A 20,034-nucleotide genomic window follows, 5' to 3' on the forward strand; every position below is an offset into this window, starting at 1 on the left:
ATTTTAGTTTTTGGTATACAGTTTATCGACAGTTTTCTGTATGACATTATTTTAAATTTTAGAAAAAGTGTCCCCTTTGATTTGCCGGGTTTAAATTTGGGACATTGGGCTAACCCAGTTTTTAAAAGTTTTTTTTCTTACTTTTTTTAATCTTAAAATAAGCAATAAAGTTTTTCTGACCAAAATTATTTTTTAACCGGTCGTTTCGTTATAACTATAGTGGTCATATCAAGCTGAGTCCGTAGCATACATATATGATTTTGCTAAGTCATGCTATCCATCCTACTTCGTCTTTTTTTCCGCTGCATGTCATTTGATTGGTCAAATATGTATATATGTATGTATGGGCATTTCCGGAAAAAGGTTAACCACAGGACCCAAATATAAAGTACCAAATATCCGTCTTTTTATACCCTTGCAGAGGGTATTATAAAATTGGTCAGATGTTTGTAACGCACAGAAGGCGACGTTTCCGACCCCATAAAGTATATATATTCTTGATCAGCATGAGAAGCTAAGTCGATATAGCCATGTCCGTCTGTCCGTCGGTGCGTACGCGTTTCACTCAGCCATCTTAAGAGCTATCGGGATGAAATTTTTTTTGGGAGCTTTTTTTTTACCCGGGTGAGATAAAGTATGAAAATCTTTGGGATCGGACTACTATATCATATAACTCTGGAACAAAAATTTTTGCAAAAATTGGAGTATCCCCATGAAATTTACCAATATAATAGAATTTGATATAAAATCTCAGATCCCAAAATTTGACCCTGATCGGATAAATAGAACACAAGTTACAGTCTATGTATATAAATCGGTTCAATCGCTGCCGGCAGCTCTGCTTGCTGCCTACTACGTCATCATCAAATCAACAGAGCACATGCATACACACACAGACGCAACGCTACATAAACTGTATGTGTAAGAAGAAGAACAAATTGTACATAGTATGAAGAGTAAAATTGTTTTGTTTGTATATTAATGAATTGAGTTGCAGAAAACAAATTTTGAACATGTGAAATTATTATTGTCAAGGACTGCAAGGGTATATAAACTTCGGCATAGCCGAATTTAACTTCTTTGATATTTTTCATAGTGAAAAAAAGTTTAAATGTACAAAATATTTGTAAGAAAAGTTGAGTTTGTGTTTTTAGTAAACTTGCTACATTTTTAAGAGATTACTCTTTAAATTATTTACGTCATTAGAGCAGAGCCAGGCACTCATATCCCCCCGGGGGACGAACACGTTCGGCTCGTCGTATGCGTGTAACCGAACGGCTGCCGAAGTCGTCACACAAAAAAATCAAGAGCATGAGGGTGGATTTAGTTTTCCTCAGCATTTCGAAGCAAGCAGATCTATGTCGCTTTGTTGAGAGATGACACATGAAAAAAATTGATCGCTACTTTGTTTTTCTATCTTTCTCTTGCATCAGTTTAGCTGCTGTACTCGTTTTCTTGATTTGAGGCAAAATTTTGTCAACTTTCATTTTGCGCAGTGTAAAGCAACACACGCAGACAAGCAAGTGCACACATACAACTACATTTTTCTAGCGCTCTCTTTGTGCCGGGCCCTGTCCTAGAACCTTAAAATAAGCCTAGGAATCCTTTGAACACATTACTTCAGCAAGTGGTGCTATTATTAAGTTCGCAACTGTACATATGTATGTACATACAGAACGTTTTATCTAAAAAGGCTTATGTTTGCGAAAGAATGGCCTACAATCTTAGCATAGGAAATATTGACCAAAATCACTGTTTTCCAACGATTGTTCCTATAGGAGCTATATTAAATTTTTGAACAGTCATTAACAGATATATTAAAATAACAAATGTGTAATTTGAAAGCAATCGCGTCAGAAGTAACGCAGTTATTGACAAAAGTGTTTTTTGATCGATCGTTCCTATTGGAGGTATATGATATAGTCACCCGATCTTGATCAAATTTGGATCTTATAAAATTTCGACAATAGCTCAGAAAATAACAAAGTTATTGAGAAAAATCACTGTTCGTGACTTTTTAGTTTGTATGGGAGCTATATGATATAGTAGTTCGATTCGGCTGAATCTGAGATATACAAACCCTGCAGTATATACAAAAAATTACGGGAGATAATCGAGTTTTTTCAAATAACCTCGATCACTTAACATACTACACGAGCCTATTTACCAAATTTGGTGGCTCCATCTTTTATAGCCTATGAGATCGATTGGTTCATGGCTGTTAATACAAGAATATATATGTATACTTTATGGGGTCGGAAAAGCTTTCTTCTGCCTGTTACATACATTTTGGTGACTTTAATATGCCGTTTCAGCCTATGGGTGTATCTTATAAAAAGGACAGCGGAATTTTCAAAAAATCATAATTTGAATCAGTAAAAATCTTGAGAGTTCAAGATTATCACACAACTCGCCGAGTTTGCCGATTAGTAGCAATGATATATAAAGCCATGTCCGTTTGAAGTCGCTGTTTGATATATTGAAGGTATTACGGGGACGAGTTCGTTTCTGGGTTAGTTTTTAGTGGGAATTCCCGATTTATCGATACCAGAATAAATTTTCCCCAGTACGATAACGATAACAAAACCCTCCGGTGAGAAGTGCGATATAGCGGCATTCCCTTCTCTATCAGTTTGTGAGAAAAAAATACATTTAACTTGTTAATTTGTAAACATACTTTTACATCCAGTGGCGCTACGGCTAAAGGTTCATTTAGATTGCTATGTATAATCCGGATCCATTGTCACTTTTCGAACATCCCGACGATGACAAGCAGCGTGAAAAAATTCGAAACCTGCAGAAAAAAATGAAGAAAATTTTGGACAATGAAGCTGAGATAATGACTCTGTTGAGTGTTATAGCATCGGGCACAGAATCATTTGATTCGGGGGAATCGGAGATTAAATATTTCCCCATTAGAGATCTTGGAGAAGTGGCCAAACTAGACGCTAAGTTGTCAGGTTTAAATAACCAGTATAAACCAATGATGAAGCGCATACTTATACCCAACCCCGCCGTTATAACTCCTTTGAGCAAGACTCTTCCCAAATTGTTTTCAGCAGAAATACTCACGGAATACAATTATGAGGGAGTCAATAATAAAAAAGAAATTTAAACAGTTTGAGAATATAAATGCAACAATTTTCGGTAATGCTTAAAAATTGATCAGTTTTATTTTCTACATTATTTGTGGTTCTTTTCACAGATATCTTAAAGCGTGATGGCTATACGGACTTTGAGTACGTGACTGAACTTCGATATGCTTTTAAGGCATTCAAATCACGATACTACAAAAGGAAATACGATGAGCGAAAAAAACTGGGCATCAAAAAGGTAAGTCTATGAAAATTTTGCCAAATTCCAAACGTAATACGGTTTACATATGTATGTAGTACATTTTTAATATTTAATATTGAATTTTTAAATTCTACTTTCTTTTATAGCCGAGCGGACTATTCCCTACCTTTAAATAATCCCTTGCATATGAAAAACTTGGTTTATCAGTCGAAGTCATTCCATATTCTTGAATGGATTTCAATGTATACATCTTGAAAATAAAGGTACAAGAAGGAAAATTTGCTCTCCTTTATCTAAATAATACTTTGTTTATTTTTTGCTTTAATTTACAGCACAACTCGAGGAGAGTATCCCAGTTCAAGTGTCTGGCAAAAATCCCCTAACTGGTCCCATTGGCATTGCCTTAAGTTTGAACGAAAGTTAGCAGTGCCTAGCTAAGGAATGGCTGAGATTTCCTGATCAAAACAGGTTGGGTCTGAAACCATGGTTATGGGGTAAGCCTGGCGGTAGGCATAAAACGCTAGGGAGATACACCTAAATTAAATTAAACATGGACTCAAGAAGTGAAACAACACGGTCTACGATATTAGCCCAAACATCGGACGCGTGACTGCTACCACCGGCGGTCACAAAGGGGAAAAATCCAAGGTCAAGAATCACCCGAGGATTGAAGGATTCGCAAAAACCAACAACACCTCGACTTAGCGACACATGACATTGATTGCAGCGACATAAACGGCACGAAGTTGCATGACAGAATGGTGGCAGAAATGTTCTCTCCAACGGCTCCACCAACCTTTGAAGGAGCTGGAGTCTGGCGAGTTGGGGAGAGACTTGGGGCTGGAAAAAGGCAACGTTATATCATTAGAAGCTACGGCAAGATCATCTAGCAAAACTGAATCTCAGGGAACATATTGGAAGACTGAAAGTGTACCCCGAGCAGTTCCTCAATTGCTTTCCTGCTGGGAAAATACTGAGGACACCATTAAATTTTAGGTTGAAGTAATGAATTACAGAGACTCCGGCGACAACAACCCGTTTCCTAAGATGAGTTCTGCTGCGCTTCAATTACATTCGGTAACTTGGTCAATCGCCTAACTGAAAAGGGTTTTTAGCCAAGTTAATTAAATAAAAAATAAAATAAGAAATGAGCTCGAACAGTCTGTCGACAATCTTATAGAAGATTTAATGTCTTTTAAATGAATGTATAAAGTTTCAATTTCTCTTGTTTTCGTTTTGTTTTTCATAAATATGAAATTTTATTAAAAATATATGTTTTTTATAATATACATAAATATCAAAGATGCTAACTTTAGCTATGCCGATGTTTATTTATTATTCATCAATACAGAAACAAAGCATTCAAATTATTCCTTTTTTTACTACAATTTTTATCTCTTCCTAGGTATACTACAATTTTTTACCTATGTTTCTTTTACAACTATATGATATAGTGGTTTGACCCTGACAATTTTCACACTTTTTATTCTCCGGGCTATGAGTAGCTCAAATATCATGTTTCATTTACGGAACAAAATTCGTCTCGAACATTTTTCGATTGCTTCAAGTTATTTTCCTTGTGGTCCGATAACGGCCAATTCATCGGACACCATGTGGTACGATAACGGCCAATTCATCGGATACCATAATTGCAACCATAAATCTGCCTCAGAACCAGAAGTATAATCAAGTGATTAACATATATAACATATACATATACACGAACTATAACGTTAAATCAAAACTTCTGTGTAATTAGTTTCATGGTAAACTAGCGGTCAAAGGAAAAACAGATTGTATGAACAAATTTGTAATCAATTAAATATTCAAATTTTGTTCGAAATAGAAACTGATGAATTGATTATTGTCATATTTTTGTTTTTCACAATGCTCAAAAATATTTCGAATGTAACATAGGGAGTGTCCACTGTCCCAAGTAAACTACGCTTTCGCCGTCAAGTGAACGTGAACGTGAACCTTCGCTTTCGCCGTCAAGTGAACGTGAACCTTCGCCTTCGCTGTCATCTAAACGCGCGTATAGTAATATTTATATTGCGTAGTTTTTTCGTTTTAAATTTGCTTCTCGCTGAGCCATGTACGGATCTCGAATGCAATTAAAAACGCGCTGCATTAAGAAAGACACCCCCAAATCGAATTAAAGTAAACAATCAAACGCAGATTTAGTTGCAATTGAACGGGCGAAACTAGCGAATAAATATTGTATTTGTAGTTGTAGTGTGTAGATTTCCACATACCACTACCACATAACGTAACATGTGTGAGCCCAAGTGAAAGACAAACACAGAGAATTCGAGAGCGAGTGCTCTCCCAGCCAGCTGAGCGAGGTCGGTCGTGGCCAAAAGAGAAACGGAAAATTGAAAAATAGATGAAAACACACAATATTGAAATTTGACAGATTTTGTTTTGTTGTAGATGAAAGCGAGAAGCAAAAACAGAGGCTAAAAAAGGAATAACGAATTTATAATCAAAATTGTTTGTTTTATATTTAATATCAGTACGAATCGGGCGTGTTATGCAAATAATAAAACTTATTCAGCTCAAGTGCATCATTTTATCCAAACTGCGTCACACTTGGACACACCTTCTGGTTGTTGTTGCCCGCCTGTTAGACAGGATCTATCACACGGCGGTGCTGCCATTTAAGTGGGAACCTCAGCCGAATAATAATAACAATAATAACAATAACAATCACATAATGGAGCAGGACTTGCCAGAAGACGAGCATGGTCAGCAGGAGGATCAACCCCAGGGAAACGCTAATTTCATAGCCCGCATGCAGGCCATTGCAGCCAACGCTATTGCCCTTGCTGAGCCAATGGACGCGGCCAGCGATTTGGAAAACGAGGATGCCGATGACATGGACGAGGAAGAAGATGAAGACGATGTCGATGTAGATTATGATGACTCCGACTCTGATTCGGACTTCGAAGAGGTCTATACAGATGAATCGACTGACGAGGAGGACAACGTCGGCGAAGACGGGGCGAATCGCGTTCGATCTAAAAATGCCCAAGAGATGCTTTTTAATTCTGACCAAATGCTTCAGCAGCAGCATCAGCAATTTAAGTTGTTACGTCCGTATAGCTTCCAGCCGTTGCGTCTGGTCAAGTGCCATTACAAGGAGAAACATTCTCCAGGAGGTTTTCCTCTGGCGCGCAGTGGCCATCGAATCATAGCTTCCAATTCGCATCTTTATTCATTGGGTGGCTACAATCCACGCAGTGCTTCGGTTGCTGTACGCCGTAATCGATGCCTGCTCTTCCAGGAGCTGTGGAGCTATAATTTTGCCACCAATCGTTGGAAGCTGGAGCTGAATGAGGAATGTGCTAATAATATGCCAGTTGAGTTGGCTTCCAATGCATTAACCATTCACAATAATGTTTTGATTGTAAGTATAAAAACAATGTACCCCCCCCCCCACACACACACACACACACACACATTCGTATCGGTTTGATTTGTGCAGATACTTTTTTAAAAGAAAAAACTCGTTTTCCATAAGCTATAATTATGTACAAATGTTTTAATATGTGCATCCAAATTTGTTTTGTAAATTTGGCAACTAAATTGACTAAAAGAATCAGGAAATCTTCTTTACTTCGCCCTCCGCCCACATATAAATGCTAAAATAAACAACAGCTATCGTCTTACACATTTGATCTAAAATCAAATAGAAAATGGCGGAATAGATCAACAAATGTATTGCATATTCATAATTAAAGCTTATAAATGAAAGTACATATGTACATAGATCATATGTATTTGGTTTAGTATAGGGTAAATTCCGCCTGAACTCAATATTATATTTTCAATAAGTACATACATAAATACGCATATATTAGAGTACGGATTAACGGGACTTTACTATGTTTTGAATCTTTTATCGTTTTAACCTTCAAAATATGCTCTCTATATAGTACCCAAATCGTTCTCTATTCATTTATTTCACTATACATCATAAATAAATATGCTAAATATGTACGTGATGATAAATTTAACCAAAATCGAATGATATAACTGGTATTTGTATGTATGTATGTGTACATTTTATAAAATTGCATTATAGGAACATAAAAATGTATGTATGTAGTTGTGGCATTCATCAAAACTCAGTGGGCTCAATGCCACGCCCTGCACTTTTGTTTTCAATTTCTAATTTTTTTTTGTTCATTTTGTTTTCTGTTTTGCTTCGTGCTTTGCTTTTGTCGTCACTTTTACGCCTCTGTTGCTTTGTTTATGCATTCTAAACATACTAGGAAAATGTGGTTGGTTGTCGTCGACGACCAAAAGAAACGAACCACAGCCTTTCCTCCCCATCATCCCCACCTCCTTTCGTTCCCCTCCCCAACCCTTGCCTCCAATAAACAGCTGCTAGCCCCCGACCAGGCCAGGGCCATTGCCGTCTCTTTTTTGTGCGCCATTTTACGGAGATGAGAGGGAGAGAGGCCATCAACAACCATCATCCACCCATCCCATCCCCCATCCCATCCTGTGGTCGTTCTCTATTTAAGATACGACGCAGTTGTTGTCGTTACTATTGCTACTGCTATATGCAACAACTTGTTTTCCAAGTTTTCCTTCCCCCCCTCCCCTCCCGCAATGAAAAACATTGTAACCCTCCCCCTCGTCCTACTCCCACTGTAGTGTATAGCCAAAAGCGCGCACTTTCCGCCTGGAGTGGAGGAAAAACGTGGCTCAACTGTAGTTTGTTGCTTTGGCATTTTATGCTGGTCGGTGGTTACTGCAATGCATTTTCTTACAATTAGTTTTAATTTTTTGATGATGAATCATTATTGCCCAGATACACAATACACAGACAGACAGACACAAATACATACTGACTTACACGCACTTGGGAAACATACCAGAGACACATGTTTCCGCTTATCTGTGGGCTCAGTTACACCAAAGGTCTTCAGATGATAAGCTCCGCTGGTCTATTCTTTTTTTTGCCTTAAATTATCTTTATCTGCTTATTTAATGCAATGTCAGGGGCGTGCGTTCCATTCGCTTCCGTTAAATGTAAAATGCTAATGTGAATGCAGTGATCACATAGCACACTGTTGACAGAAAGGGTGGGGGTCAATTTCAAGCTGACCCTTCGTGAATTACTACCTTTTCTGTCACTTTAGGACAGTCAATTTTTCCAAAATAGAATAAGTGGTGATCTTCAGTTCGAGAACAACCGCTTCATCGTCCTTATTTTATTTGATTACTTATATTTTGTTTATTGCTTTACTCGTTTTAGTCACATGGCGGCACAGGATATCCTTTTGGCGAATCCTGTTCGAATGATTGCTATGTGTATTGTGCTGGCAATACTGGAATTTCTGGCGTTGAGCGTCTTAAGGTCACTGGAGATTTGCCCACGGCACAGTATGGGCCAGGAATTGTTATACACAAGCATTATCTCTACACGATTGGCGGAACCACGGGATTCGATTACACCTGCGATGTCTATCGCTTGGATTTACGTACCAGGGTTTGGGAGAATGTCTATATCAGTCGGCCAGAGATGCGCGACGATCCAGAGGGACGCTATCGCCACGAGGTTGTTTACGATGGGAAACATATCTTTGTGCTAGGCGGTGGCACTTCACAATCGGTGTACGACCTGCAACGAATTCCGGCCTACAATCTGGACGCCAATTGCTGGAATTACTTTGACACATATCCCGATCGAAGCGTCAACGGCGGTTCAGTCGAGGAAAACAATAGGGGTTACCCCAAGCCGCGCAAATGCTTTTCCTGTGTGCAACATACATTGTACAACGGCGATATTGAGGCCTTCATAACAGGAGGTTTGCAGGTGAGTCGGTGTTTAATTAGATTTATCCTGGGAGACACCAGTAATAACATACGATTTGTTTTTATTCATTCTTAGGGAGACTTCTGTACATACTTTTCCGACATTTGGAAGCTCAACTTGCGCACGAAGCAATGGACACTCATTATCACTGCAAGTCTGCCACGTCCGCTGTATTTCCATTCAGCCGCCCATTCGGACAACGGTTGTATGTATGTATTCGGCGGCATTGAGTACAATGAGAAGGAGATGCGACGTCGGAATGATCTCTATAAGATGTGGATGACGGTACCAAAGCTCAGCGAAATGTGCTGGGATGCCGTCACATATTACAATGAAAATCTCGATTGCTTCGATCGTCAGAGCCTGTTACGTGCTGGAATCCCCAAGTGCTTTGTCCAGCGCCTGCCACCACAACGGAAAAAGATAATGTCCAAGGACGAGGCTGGTGGATCGATGGTTATATCGCTGAGCTCCAATCCGAAGCGAGCCCGGCCCACTATGCATTAAATAGTTTATAAATAAGGGAGGAGGCGGATGCGAGGATGAGTCGTTAGCCCATCGCCACCCTTCAAATCATACGACAAATTATACATACGCCTAGGCATATACATACATCTAGATATATGTATATATAGTGTGTTATTTATCAACGACGTATGTAAGTTTATATTTTTTAAAGTTGTTTTCAAGTGTTTTTGATTTTTGAGCGCGCGCTGTGATCGAATACGAAGGACATTTATATTTATATATATATATATATACATATATGTATTTTGATATTTCGAGACTTGAAAAGCGAAGAACAGAAGGATGATAACATGTGTTTAGAGCATGTAAATAAGATAACTAATTAAGTTTAGCTAGTGGAAGACGACAGACAGGCGGATAAACAGGACCGAACCAAACAAAAACCAAACCGAGCGGCGCACCCCAAGTAATCTAATTTTATATAAGCACATCTCTCTTTATCTCTAATTTTCGAAAATTTTGCACCTTTTCTTCAAATCTTTCTCACCCTCACTTGAATTGCATCAAATAATATTCAATATGCATATAGATCGAAGACTACACCAAAACATGTTCATTTAGTGAAGGAAGCCACCCCCCCACTCCCATGTATTTTTTCTCAAGATGTACATAACATTTAGCGGTAGCAATATAACTATTTAAATCTAATCTAAGATCAGAGATATGTGAAGTTCAAAAACCAACAGTTAATGCAAATATACAGCGGATATCGATGGTCAAGACTAGCCTGCCCGGATTTGATAACGAAAAAATTGAGAACGAAAACAAAAATTTACCCGAGTTAAAACCCTCAAGACTAAATTTGGTTGATTTTAAGTTAATAAAATAAATTTAAAAAAGTATAAATTGCATGTGTTTTGCCCTACGTTGAATGCCACCTTGAGGATGACCCAGTTTGCCTTCCTCAGGGTTGAAGTCATGCGCAACTGCAATACGCAAAAACAAACTACGTATCTAGGAAGCAGGAAGGTTGCTTTGGTGGTGGTAGAATTTGACTGTTGATGCAAAGGGATTCACGATTTTGGTGGTGGCGAACGGGTCAGAATCGACTGCAGTTTTGTTATTTACTGCGTAATAGAGCCATGACCTGGATAATCATCAACATTATGACGTCATCCAAATGCAAATCGAATTTTTTTTTATTTTATGATTAGCAGTAGCGTATTTATTATCTTATGAATATATTTTGTCGTCTTAAATCAAAAGAAGGGCAATTTAAAACATTCTTAACTTGCTAAATTTCCTTCTTTTAAATAAGAAGATAAGTCCCATATTAAAAAGAAGATAATCCCAGTTTAATAAAGTTTTATTTTCCATAGTAATTGAAAATAAAGTAACTTTTTATATCCCGAGTGTTGATGACTATGTGTAAAAACTATTGAAAACATGCGATGCATTCCAAGATTTCCGCCGAGGATTTCGATGATTCCATCCTTGAATTTAACGTTGAATATTGTATTTTATGAAAGGACAGTAATTTGAATTTAATTGCTCCATTTAAAATTTTATAATTTTTCCCGCCACCAATTGGTTTTGAGATTTAAACGACAGATGGCGCCTTGAAGTGTGACCGTTTGAAATCCGCTTATCGCTTAAAATATATCGATACACATATTTTCTTTTGGTAATAGACAATTTCTTTGTTTATGTTTTTTTTAATTAAAGCTTGGAAATCATGTTGAAACCCAAAGCACTAACTCAAGTACTTAGCCAAGCCAATACCGGAGGGGTTGAGAATACTCTGTAAGTTGCTTATATAAAATTCAAATCAATTGCCTTCTCAATCTATCTGCTTAAAGTCTTCTCAGTCAGGAAGGAGATCTCCTTGCCTATTCCGGGTATGGTGATAAGGATTCACGTATTACAGCTGCCATAGCAAGTAATATTTGGGCTGCGTATGAGAAGCATGGCCGTAGTGCCTTTCGTGAGGATCGGTTAAACTTTGTCCTTATTGATTGCGAATGTGGACATGTAGCCATCACGCAGGTTATATTGCATAGACGGATAACAATTTGAGCACATTAATTCCTGTACTAAACTTTTCCAGGTGGCCAGTGTTTTGTTGTGTCTTTCTGCCAAGGAGCATGTGGGTTTAGGCATGCTCAAACAGAAGGCAATGTCCCTGGCCGCGTACTTGGAAAGGCCTTTAAAGCAAATTTCGGCCTCCTAATGTGAAGAATTAACTAGATATAAGTCTATTACCATATTAAATAAACAATACTGAAGTTGCCATTATTATATATGTATATTGTCTGTTTATAATTGGATTAAAATTTTAAGAGGTTTTATTTTTTTTGCAAGATTAGAGTTTACAGGTGAACTTATTATTTATGTGTATATGGATTTAACTTATTCAATAGCGTACAGTTTAAGGGTTCGGTCCATGCTGGTGGAGGCCAAATATTGAGCATGTTTTCCAAATCGTACGCCCGTAGCCAGAGCTGTATGGTCATTGAAAATCTTCAGATCCTGCCATTGTTTGCATAGATACACCCTGGAAACGGATAAACAGATATAGATTTAGCTTTCTATTGATTTATTTGCCTTAGTGACTAACATAAACAAGTGCGCGAGCTGCCTTAGAATATGCATAAAATGAAAAGAAAAGTTTATCGCAAATATGAAGGTAAACTTTAAATAAAATTAATAAATAGTTTAATCATATCTTTACACATATACATATGTATGCACACAGAATTCATACGTCCTCGTGGTCATGTGGAACCGGAACCACCAAAACCCATTAATTTAGTCATCGACGATTTCAATGCGGTAGGTGAACAAAATTGTGGCAGATGTTTTTATTATATTTATATATCTTTTTAACTGACATAGCGTGGCGAAATAGCTAATCCCCGTGCTCCATGTGTGGTAACTACCATAGATCCCGATTATATAGAAGATGCCAGTCTACAGCGTTTGGCCAAAAAATTCCGCATGAAAACGTGAGTGCATTAGAAATACGCTTTTAATCCTTAGTCTAGATTCGAGTATTTTTAGGGATATTTTGCTTTTGCGCGAAATCACGCGAAATAGATTCATGTATTACGCCACGCAGGAGATGTTCCTCAATAGAAAGCGAGAAAAAGAGCATCAGGACAAGTTGTATCAAAAGGCGGAAGAGTTTCATAAGTTTGCCGATGACGCTCTAAAGAAAATGGAGGCCGAGGAATTCAAAAAAATGCTTGAAGCACAGCAGAAACTAAAAGCTCTGAAGGAGAACAAAGTTTCGGAGGAGCTGAGTCAAGTGAAACTCGAACATCAACGTGTTTTAATGGAGGTTCAGGAGGTGTATGGTCGTTTTCAGTATTTACTTAAATTGATTAGCTATTTTGATGACACCGTCGAAGAGGAAATCGCAAACCAAGAGGATGAGGAAAAGAGATTAATTTTGCCCAAGGAAATAGTCAGCATGGAGATAAGTGAACGTCAGCCAGCTGGATTGGAGCAAGTGCAGCAGGTTCAAGATTACATGGAGGGCGTGGTGAGACCCTATCTGTCCAAGCGGCATCATTTGAATGCGGAAATCTGGATTAAAGGCTACGAGCGTAACCGCATGAAGGTTTCCAATTACAACCGACGGTTCACACAATTGGCATTACTTAACCACATAGTGGGCATGCTCCAAGACAAGGCGGTGAGCATCCTTTCGACAGCTGCCTAATGCCTTTATATATTAATTTGGTAGCTTTTTAGCAAAAAACTTATGAACGTCAGGTGAGGGGCACAGTGTTCCTTAAGGATCCAGAGTTCCTACAACGACGGGTAGCTGCCCTTCAACTGAGGGCCAACGAGCTGTTGGACGACTATGAACAACGATACTGCAAGGAGTAAGTTTACTTCCATTATTTCAAAAATTTACTTAATCCCTAAAAACTAAAATCACACCAGCAAACTGAGCATCAAGCTGGCGAGTATAGTTCCCGTGATTTTGAAGCATATACGTAACAAGGTCCAGCCTGAGCAAAATGAGAAGAAAGAAGAACCAGTGGCAGCACCAGTGCAAAAATCATCCAAGCAGTGGCGTACAATGGAAGATCTACAAACTCCTCTCCCCACGACGAAAATTGATTCGTATAAGGATGAACAGGACACTACTTTGGCTAAAGTGGAGAAAATACAATCCTATGCATTGGAACTTATGGGCAAATTGGATACAATTGCCCCGAATCAACTCCGAATGTTGGAACAGCGCGTGCGTCGTCGCTTGGCCATGGAGAAGGAAATGTCTCGAAGAGCTCTAGTCAAGCAGAATCGCTTACACAACTGGATGGAACACTTTAAGAAGCATCATCGCTTACTGCAGGAACAGGCACACAGACACAAACACCATCGAAAGAACAAAAAGTAATCTAAATAAATGATATCTTTCTTACCTAACATCGGTGCCCGCAATGGCCAAGTAGGTACCACTTTGATCAAAGCACAAATCCTTGACTTCATAGCCATCATCTAGTTGGATCGTCTTGAAATTCTTGAGCTTGCGCAAATCCCACAACTTAACGCAAGCATCGTCTGCGGCAGTGGCCAAATAGTATCCGTTCTCGGAGAACGATATGGCCGAGATGGGTCCTGTGTGTCCCGGGAAATTGGCCACATTGCTCTGCTCTTTGAGATCCCAGATCTTCACCTGGGCATCTTTGGTTCCCGTTCCAAATATCAATCCGTCCGGATGGAACTGCGCTGTGGTCAAACCCATTTCAGCAGTGTCGATGACCTTAGTCAGCAGTCGACCGGTGCGAATATCCGAGAAGGCCCAATGCTTGTCGGATGAGGTGGACAATAAGTAGTCTCCAGTGGGGTGCAATGAGAGTCCCGTCACTGGTCCTTCGTGGCAACGGAGCAGGAGCTGCGTTTGGGAAGTGGGCACGTGCCAGATTCGAATGTTCATGTCCGGCGAACCGGTAATTACAGTGTCCTCATTGGGATGATATATAACTTTCGTGATCTTCTTCGTGTGGCCCTTAAGAATGGCCACAACCTGTTCGGTGTCCTTGTTAAACACAGTGGCATTTTTGTCATTGCCGCCCGTCAGAATTTTGCTGTGATCCGCACTGTTAATGTCAAGAGCCAAAATGCCAGGCACAGACGCTGAATGCAGTCCCGGATGGGAGGCGACCGTGAGAAAGCTTTTCACTTGATCTGCCATCACCAAATCCTCGGGAACCGTACGTCCTCTCTTCTTACGCTCTTGCGTTAGTACTGTGGCCTTGTCCTGGAGCTTTTGTATCACGTCTGCACTCATGCCAGCCTGTTCCATTGGATGAGTTGCACTGCCTCCAGCCTCGGCTGCTAAAGCTGGCTGCGGTATGGCCGTTGGAGCACTGACGATACCCGCCTGTGGCTTGAGCGTGGCCAAAGCTTCCCGGGCAGCAGCCACTTCCTTGTTGAGACGCGCTATAACACGACAGGCAGCATCATGCTGATATAGGGCATGGGACAGCTCTTGACGTGTCGTCTGTAGCTGCTGTCTTTGTGTGAATGAATGTATCATCAGGGCATCCCATTCATCCTGCATTGTCTTCAGGGTGGCCGGTATGCTTGTCGCACTTGGAGGTTTTGGCTTCACCACAGCCGGCGTCTTGATCTCAATGAGCTCATCCGGTTTCAATTCCTTTCCACTGATGGGATCGCAGCCATTTTCCATTAAATATTTCTCAATTACCCGCTTCTCAAAAATGGCTCCAGAGTAGGGCGATACGACGGGCGTCTCGGGCACTTCATTTGTCACTGCAGTAGGCAAAGAAATAAGCTAAGTCGAACTTTGATGGGCATGGAAAGATTATAACTTACGTGCACAAACTAAAGCCATTGCGTCTTAAATATTAACAGCTTGGATTTCGCAAATTTTCACACGTTTTTTTTTTTGTGGTAAACCGGCACAGCTAAAAAATCATCGATGGTACAGTCGATAACGTCGGTAAAATTCTGTTTTATCGATACTATTATATTTGCCACCAATCGATACTCAACGTTAGAGTCGCAACACCATTCGATTACCAAACAGCTGTTCAGCCTTAGAATTTTTAACCATTAAAAGGTAACTGAAAAATGTTGAAAAACTTGTTAAGATTGAGGCCCAGCACTTACATAAATGCCATATCAGCTCGAAGACTTGCACTCTCGGAGAAAACTGGAGAAAATCCTCCAAAGAAACATGTGAACCCCTTTTCTCAGGTCACTCCAGCTTCCGCATCTGTCGCAGAGTATGGTTCAAGCGAAACTACGGAGGAACGTGACAAGAGGCTGAAAGTTCTCCAACTTGAGGCTGACATTGCTCATCAGGAGGGTCGCCGTGTGCCAGCAGTGGACTTTTTCAAGGACCACCATTGGCAGTATATCCTCACACTGCCCACCAAATCGTCGCGCATTAAATATTATGCCTATCTTTGGCAAATCGAAATGAAAAGAGAGTCGGAAAAACGAAAAAAGGAACAGCGAGCCCTGGATACAGAACGTCGGCTGGTGGAAGTCCGTAAGGAGCGTGCGGAGAACAATCATATTATTTACGGTCTGGCCCACACATCGATGTTTTTGCGCATCTACGACACCACCATCAATCACTGGCAAAATAATCGCCTCACTCGAGCCATGCAGTTTGCTCCTAAAATGGTTTTAGACTGCTCCTACGATCAGCACATGACCATTAGAGAAGCCTCCTATGCTGCCAAACAGTTGATGCTCAGCTTCGCCGAAAACCGTTCGAATGACGAGCCCTTCGATCTGCATTACTGCAATGCCGACCTAGGAGGCAAGTGCATGGAAAGTTTGAAGCGCTATATACCAACCATGCTTAATCCTGAGTTTCCAATGAACGTGCATACTCAGTGTTTTACACAATTGTTTCCGAAAGAGCAGTTAGTTTACTTAACACCACATTGTCGAGAGGATTTAGTGAAATATAATCCAGATGATATTTATATTGTGGGAGCAATGGTGGACACTGTAAACAATGAGCCCCTGTCTTTGGCCAAGGCGAAGCGATTAGGATTGCGTATGGCACGCTTGCCTCTGGATCGTTACCTGCAATGGGGATCGGGCTCAGGGAAATCTCTAACTCTCAACCAAATGATCAACATTATGTTGGATATGAAGAAGACTGGGGACTGGAACACGGCTCTAAAGCACGTACCGCGTCGAAAGATAGTCGACTTGAACCAACAAACGGAGCAGGAACGGAATCGCCGAGCATTAGGCACACGAGCAAGTAAATTGAATGTCAGAATCGACCATTTGCTGAGCTTTGAGCAAGAACGTCGGCAGGCGACAGCCTTTGCTAGACCAAACCAAAAGCCAATACGTGAGCACAAGGATGGATTAGAGTTCCAATTGGACAAGTGGGCGACGGGTAAACAAAAGAAAAACCAAAATCAAAACTAAAACTGGTTTATTATCACAAATAAACTCTAAATTTATGAAATACAAATTTGAAAATGATTGAAATATTTAATTAGCAGGTAGCTCCACAATTTCAAGTGATTCCGCTGCCGGCGGATCCTCATTGACTACTACCTCTTTTTCGTCGATTACTACCTTTTTCTCGTCAATTACCACCTCTTCTTCCAATTCCTCCTCTGCACCAACACATTTCTTGTATTTTAAGAACATATTTTTGCCGTTGATAGCTTGATAGTTGATACTTGGACGCAATCCGGCCTCTTTCATGAGATCCTTGGCCTTGGATTCAAAGTTATTCAAATGTTCCTTGCGTTCCACAGTCATAAGTTTTGTCTCCTGGATCATGAGAGCTTGGTCTTTCAGAACATTGAAGAATTCTTTCGTTAGAAAGTTGATATAGTTATGGGCCACAAAGGCGATATCAAAGACTCCGCGCCAGCGTTTAGCGCCCTCCTTCAGTTGGACTATATCCATTGGCGATATGAAGTGAACCGTGATGTTGGGCATCTCAATCCATGGCTTATCATAAATCTCTTGGTTGTGATCATCGGCCTCGTTGTAGGTGAGCACCGGACTCATTTGGAGGAGGACAGAGCCATATCGACGCGAACGCGTTGGATCATGCTTATAGGGCGTTTGAGTCTGCAGTTCATGGAAGAGTTCTAGTAAATTTCGTTCCACTATATCAGTAGACCTGTAGTCGTTCTCTCCATGAACAGAATTGAGCATGCGCTCCTCGGACGTACGTAGACCAAAGCCACAAAATGGTCCCGTCTGAATGTCGCCCACATATCCACGGTGCAGATAAGTTCGACCATTTCTAACCAGGCCCGCTGCAAAGGTTTTATTGGGCTTGCAAAGCTCGTATTCTGGAAACACAAATGCAATGCCTGATTCTCGCCAGTATCGATACTCTTGCGAGCAAATCTGCTGCCCTTCGCGGTCTTTGAGAGTCATGCTCAGATCCCAATCCCAGACTCCTAAGCGATGGTCATAGCGACCCCCCAGCAGAGCTCGCGAACGCTGCTCCCAGTAACTCTTGATGTCATAGAAGTGGATGGGCTTGGGCTGCCAGAAGTTAAAAGCCATTTCCATACCATCTTTCTCCCTGTACTTTAATCCGTCCAGGTTCAGCATGGGAGCTATATGCTGTAGTTGCTCCTCGTCGGTGACCATTTTAAGCAAAGTACGAGCTTTGGCAGCCACATAGTGATGCGTGGTGGGTCTCATCATTGAGTTCCCGTAAACGTCCATGAACAAATGAACCAGACCCACTAGGCTGAACGAGTCTGACGATTCCAAGGCAATGGCCAGAAGTAGCATGCTTCTGGCTAGTATTTCCTCGCATCCGTCGAGCACGTAGATGTTTAGTTTGGGCTGCACCCGATGGGTATAACGCTTTGCCAGAGTCTTTATCACATGCCGGGCGTCTGCTCCCCCGCAGATGAGTATGTTGAGGGCCGCTGGCGACACCTTGCTGGTATCTCCTGCTCCAGCCACCTCGCAGTCATCTTGCAATTTGAACGCTTTGGCGTATTCTTCGTATAAATCCAAAGCCGTACTGATACCCCAAAACATAATTTTTGATTCTCTTCAATATATGTAAATGAAAATGAAAGAAAATAAAACGTAGAGAATTTTACCTGAGTTCAAAACAACTTGACTTGTTTGACTCGTTTGAGTTCCGTTGCCAGGACTACTACCTGCTCCTAAAATACTCCAAGTTGCTGTGGTTGCTGAGTGTGGCTGGGAGGGTGGGGCGAGGTGACGGGGGCATAAACGGAAAAGCAACCATAGTCTTTTCTGTTTTCTTCTCTCGTTTATTCTCATCATTTCTTTGCATCCGCTGCGAGGATTAGAAAGAGGCTCCGCTTCGTCTGTTCCTGCTGCTGTTGCCGTTATACTGGGTGATGCCATAACGGAAATTGCTTTTCGATATCAGTGGCCTGCAGCGCGGGAACTGGCCAAATACAAATGCCCCGGAGAGAGAACTGGAGCGAGAAGTGGCCGGCTGTTGTTCGAGAATAATGCATTATTCAAAGCCCGTACCGTGCTACCCTGGCTCTGCGTTTTACGTGGTTTCAGTTGACGCATCTGAGTTGCTGATTGGAATGTATTCAAATCGTTATACGGGACGAATGAGTTAACTGAGTCATTTAAAGCTAAAACTACTTGAATTAATTGAATAAAGCTGACGTAGTAGTTAAATCAATCGATTGAGTAGCAGACAAGAAAACTTTTCGACTCTTCAAGTAAAATGTTCTCACCCTAAACTACCGATGCGTTTTTTACGTAAACAGTCACTTCATTATACCATACACCCATAGGGTGAAATGGTATATTAAAGTCGCCAAAATGTATGTAACAGGCAGAAGGAAGCTTCTCCGACCCTATAAAGTATATATATTCTTGATCAGGATGAACAGCCGAGTCGATCTAGCCATGTCCGTCTGTCCGTCCGTCCGTCCGTCCGTCCGTCCGTCCGTCCGTCCGTCCGTCCGTCCGTCCGTCCGTCCGTCCGTATGAACACGCAGATCTCGGAGACTATAAGAGCTAGAGCCACCAAATTTGGTATGTATACTCGTGTATTATGCACGCGTACAGAGTTAATTGGAATTTCGGCCACGCCCCCTTACGCCCCCAGGAATCACATAAAACTATTTTTCTTAAAAAGTATAACAGCTAGAGACATCAAATTTATTTTGTATACCCGTTTAGTTAGCGCGCAAAAACTGATTGTTCAAACTTTTTGCCACGCCCCCTTACGCCCCCAGGAATCACATAAAACTGTTTTTCTTAAAAAGTATAACAGCTAGAGACATCAAATTTAGTATGCAGATTAGCTTGATAGACGCGCAGATATTGGCTATTTAAAAATTTTGCCACGCCCACTTCCGCCCCCGCAAATTAAACAAAACTGATTTTCTCAAAAACTAACAAAGCTAAAGTCACCAAATTTAGTATGTACACTGGCTTAGTAT

At 40.7% G+C, this 20,034-nt stretch overlaps 6 protein-coding genes and 1 long non-coding RNA gene across 8 annotated transcripts; 5 read left to right on the forward strand and 2 right to left on the reverse strand.

Annotated features, from left to right (window-relative positions):
- Positions 1 to 2,591: 2,591 nt before the first annotated feature.
- Positions 2,592 to 4,592, forward strand: LOC137575382 (uncharacterized). Its single transcript, XR_011032155.1, has 4 exons — positions 2,592 to 3,147; positions 3,206 to 3,333; positions 3,444 to 3,560; positions 3,630 to 4,592. It is a non-coding gene; the product is annotated as an uncharacterized lncRNA (long non-coding RNA).
- Positions 4,593 to 5,270: 678 nt separating this feature from the next.
- slim (scruin like at the midline) lies at positions 5,271 to 10,501 on the forward strand. 2 transcript variants are annotated; one of them, XR_011032151.1, is made up of 4 exons: positions 5,271 to 6,706; positions 8,567 to 9,127; positions 9,203 to 10,061; positions 10,185 to 10,501. XR_011032151.1 is itself a non-coding variant. In XM_068287877.1 (3 exons), exons 1-3 carry the CDS (start codon positions 5,831 to 5,833, stop codon positions 9,632 to 9,634), a joined length of 1,869 nt encoding a protein of 622 aa, XP_068143978.1. In that variant the 5' UTR covers positions 5,271 to 5,830; the 3' UTR covers positions 9,635 to 10,501. The 2 variants fall into 2 exon arrangements, 1 of the variants encoding a protein (XP_068143978.1); XM_068287877.1 differs by having other exon boundaries at positions 9,203 to 10,501.
- Positions 10,502 to 11,243: 742 nt separating this feature from the next.
- Positions 11,244 to 11,901, forward strand: Lamtor2 (Late endosomal/lysosomal adaptor, MAPK and MTOR activator 2). The gene is made up of 3 exons (XM_068287626.1): positions 11,244 to 11,398; positions 11,455 to 11,641; positions 11,703 to 11,901. Exons 1-3 carry the CDS (start codon positions 11,331 to 11,333, stop codon positions 11,823 to 11,825), a joined length of 378 nt encoding a protein of 125 aa, XP_068143727.1. The 5' UTR covers positions 11,244 to 11,330; the 3' UTR covers positions 11,826 to 11,901.
- Positions 11,902 to 11,917: 16 nt separating this feature from the next.
- On the reverse strand, positions 11,918 to 15,576 carry Prp19 (pre-mRNA processing factor 19). The gene is made up of 3 exons (XM_068287625.1): positions 15,449 to 15,576; positions 14,032 to 15,385; positions 11,918 to 12,149 (listed from the first exon to the last, which is right to left on the reverse strand). The coding sequence occupies exons 1-3, from the start codon at positions 15,465 to 15,467 to the stop codon at positions 12,005 to 12,007; spliced, it is 1,518 nt and encodes a 505-aa protein (XP_068143726.1). The 5' UTR covers positions 15,468 to 15,576; the 3' UTR covers positions 11,918 to 12,004.
- On the forward strand, positions 12,251 to 14,006 carry LOC137575439 (trichohyalin). Its single transcript, XM_068288019.1, has 6 exons — positions 12,251 to 12,281; positions 12,351 to 12,427; positions 12,491 to 12,600; positions 12,656 to 13,292; positions 13,352 to 13,485; positions 13,547 to 14,006. Exons 1-6 carry the CDS (start codon positions 12,251 to 12,253, stop codon positions 14,004 to 14,006), a joined length of 1,449 nt encoding a protein of 482 aa, XP_068144120.1.
- Positions 15,577 to 15,630: 54 nt separating the features above from the next.
- On the forward strand, positions 15,631 to 17,081 carry rswl (roswell). The gene has a single exon (XM_068288136.1). It carries the CDS (start codon positions 15,707 to 15,709, stop codon positions 17,033 to 17,035), a length of 1,329 nt encoding a protein of 442 aa, XP_068144237.1. The 5' UTR covers positions 15,631 to 15,706; the 3' UTR covers positions 17,036 to 17,081.
- Dnaaf3 (Dynein axonemal assembly factor 3) lies at positions 17,026 to 18,737 on the reverse strand. Its single transcript, XM_068288135.1, has one exon. It carries the CDS (start codon positions 18,629 to 18,631, stop codon positions 17,102 to 17,104), a length of 1,530 nt encoding a protein of 509 aa, XP_068144236.1. The 5' UTR covers positions 18,632 to 18,737; the 3' UTR covers positions 17,026 to 17,101.
- Between the last annotated feature and the right edge of the window lie 1,297 nt (positions 18,738 to 20,034).

The sequence above is a fragment of the Drosophila tropicalis genome, unplaced genomic scaffold (genome assembly GCF_018151085.1).
Source record: "Drosophila tropicalis isolate 14030-0801.00 unplaced genomic scaffold, ASM1815108v1 contig_573, whole genome shotgun sequence".
Lineage (NCBI taxonomy): Eukaryota > Metazoa > Arthropoda > Insecta > Diptera > Drosophilidae > Drosophila > Drosophila tropicalis.

Coding starts and splice junctions, on each gene's coding strand:
- slim (XM_068287877.1), top strand. CDS start 5,831: ATGCAAATAATAAAACTTATTCAGCTCAAGTGCATCATTTTATCCAAA. Junction 6,707..8,566: donor TTCACAATAATGTTTTGATT/GTAAGTATAAAA, acceptor TACTCGTTTTAG/TCACATGGCGGCACAGGATA. Junction 9,128..9,202: donor TCATAACAGGAGGTTTGCAG/GTGAGTCGGTGT, acceptor ATTCATTCTTAG/GGAGACTTCTGTACATACTT.
- Lamtor2 (XM_068287626.1), top strand. CDS start 11,331: ATGTTGAAACCCAAAGCACTAACTCAAGTACTTAGCCAAGCCAATACC. Junction 11,399..11,454: donor GGAGGGGTTGAGAATACTCT/GTAAGTTGCTTA, acceptor ATCTGCTTAAAG/TCTTCTCAGTCAGGAAGGAG. Junction 11,642..11,702: donor GACATGTAGCCATCACGCAG/GTTATATTGCAT, acceptor AAACTTTTCCAG/GTGGCCAGTGTTTTGTTGTG.
- LOC137575439 (XM_068288019.1), top strand. CDS start 12,251: ATGAAAAGAAAAGTTTATCGCAAATATGAAG. Junction 12,428..12,490: donor TCATCGACGATTTCAATGCG/GTAGGTGAACAA, acceptor TAACTGACATAG/CGTGGCGAAATAGCTAATCC. Junction 12,601..12,655: donor AAAAAATTCCGCATGAAAAC/GTGAGTGCATTA, acceptor GAGTATTTTTAG/GGATATTTTGCTTTTGCGCG.
- Prp19 (XM_068287625.1), bottom strand. Junction 12,150..14,031: donor ATTGCGGGCACCGATGTTAG/GTAAGAAAGATA, acceptor ATCCGTTTCCAG/GGTGTATCTATGCAAACAAT.
- rswl (XM_068288136.1), top strand. CDS start 15,707: ATGTTGAAAAACTTGTTAAGATTGAGGCCCAGCACTTACATAAATGCC.
- Dnaaf3 (XM_068288135.1), bottom strand. CDS start 18,631: ATGTTTTGGGGTATCAGTACGGCTTTGGATTTATACGAAGAATACGCC.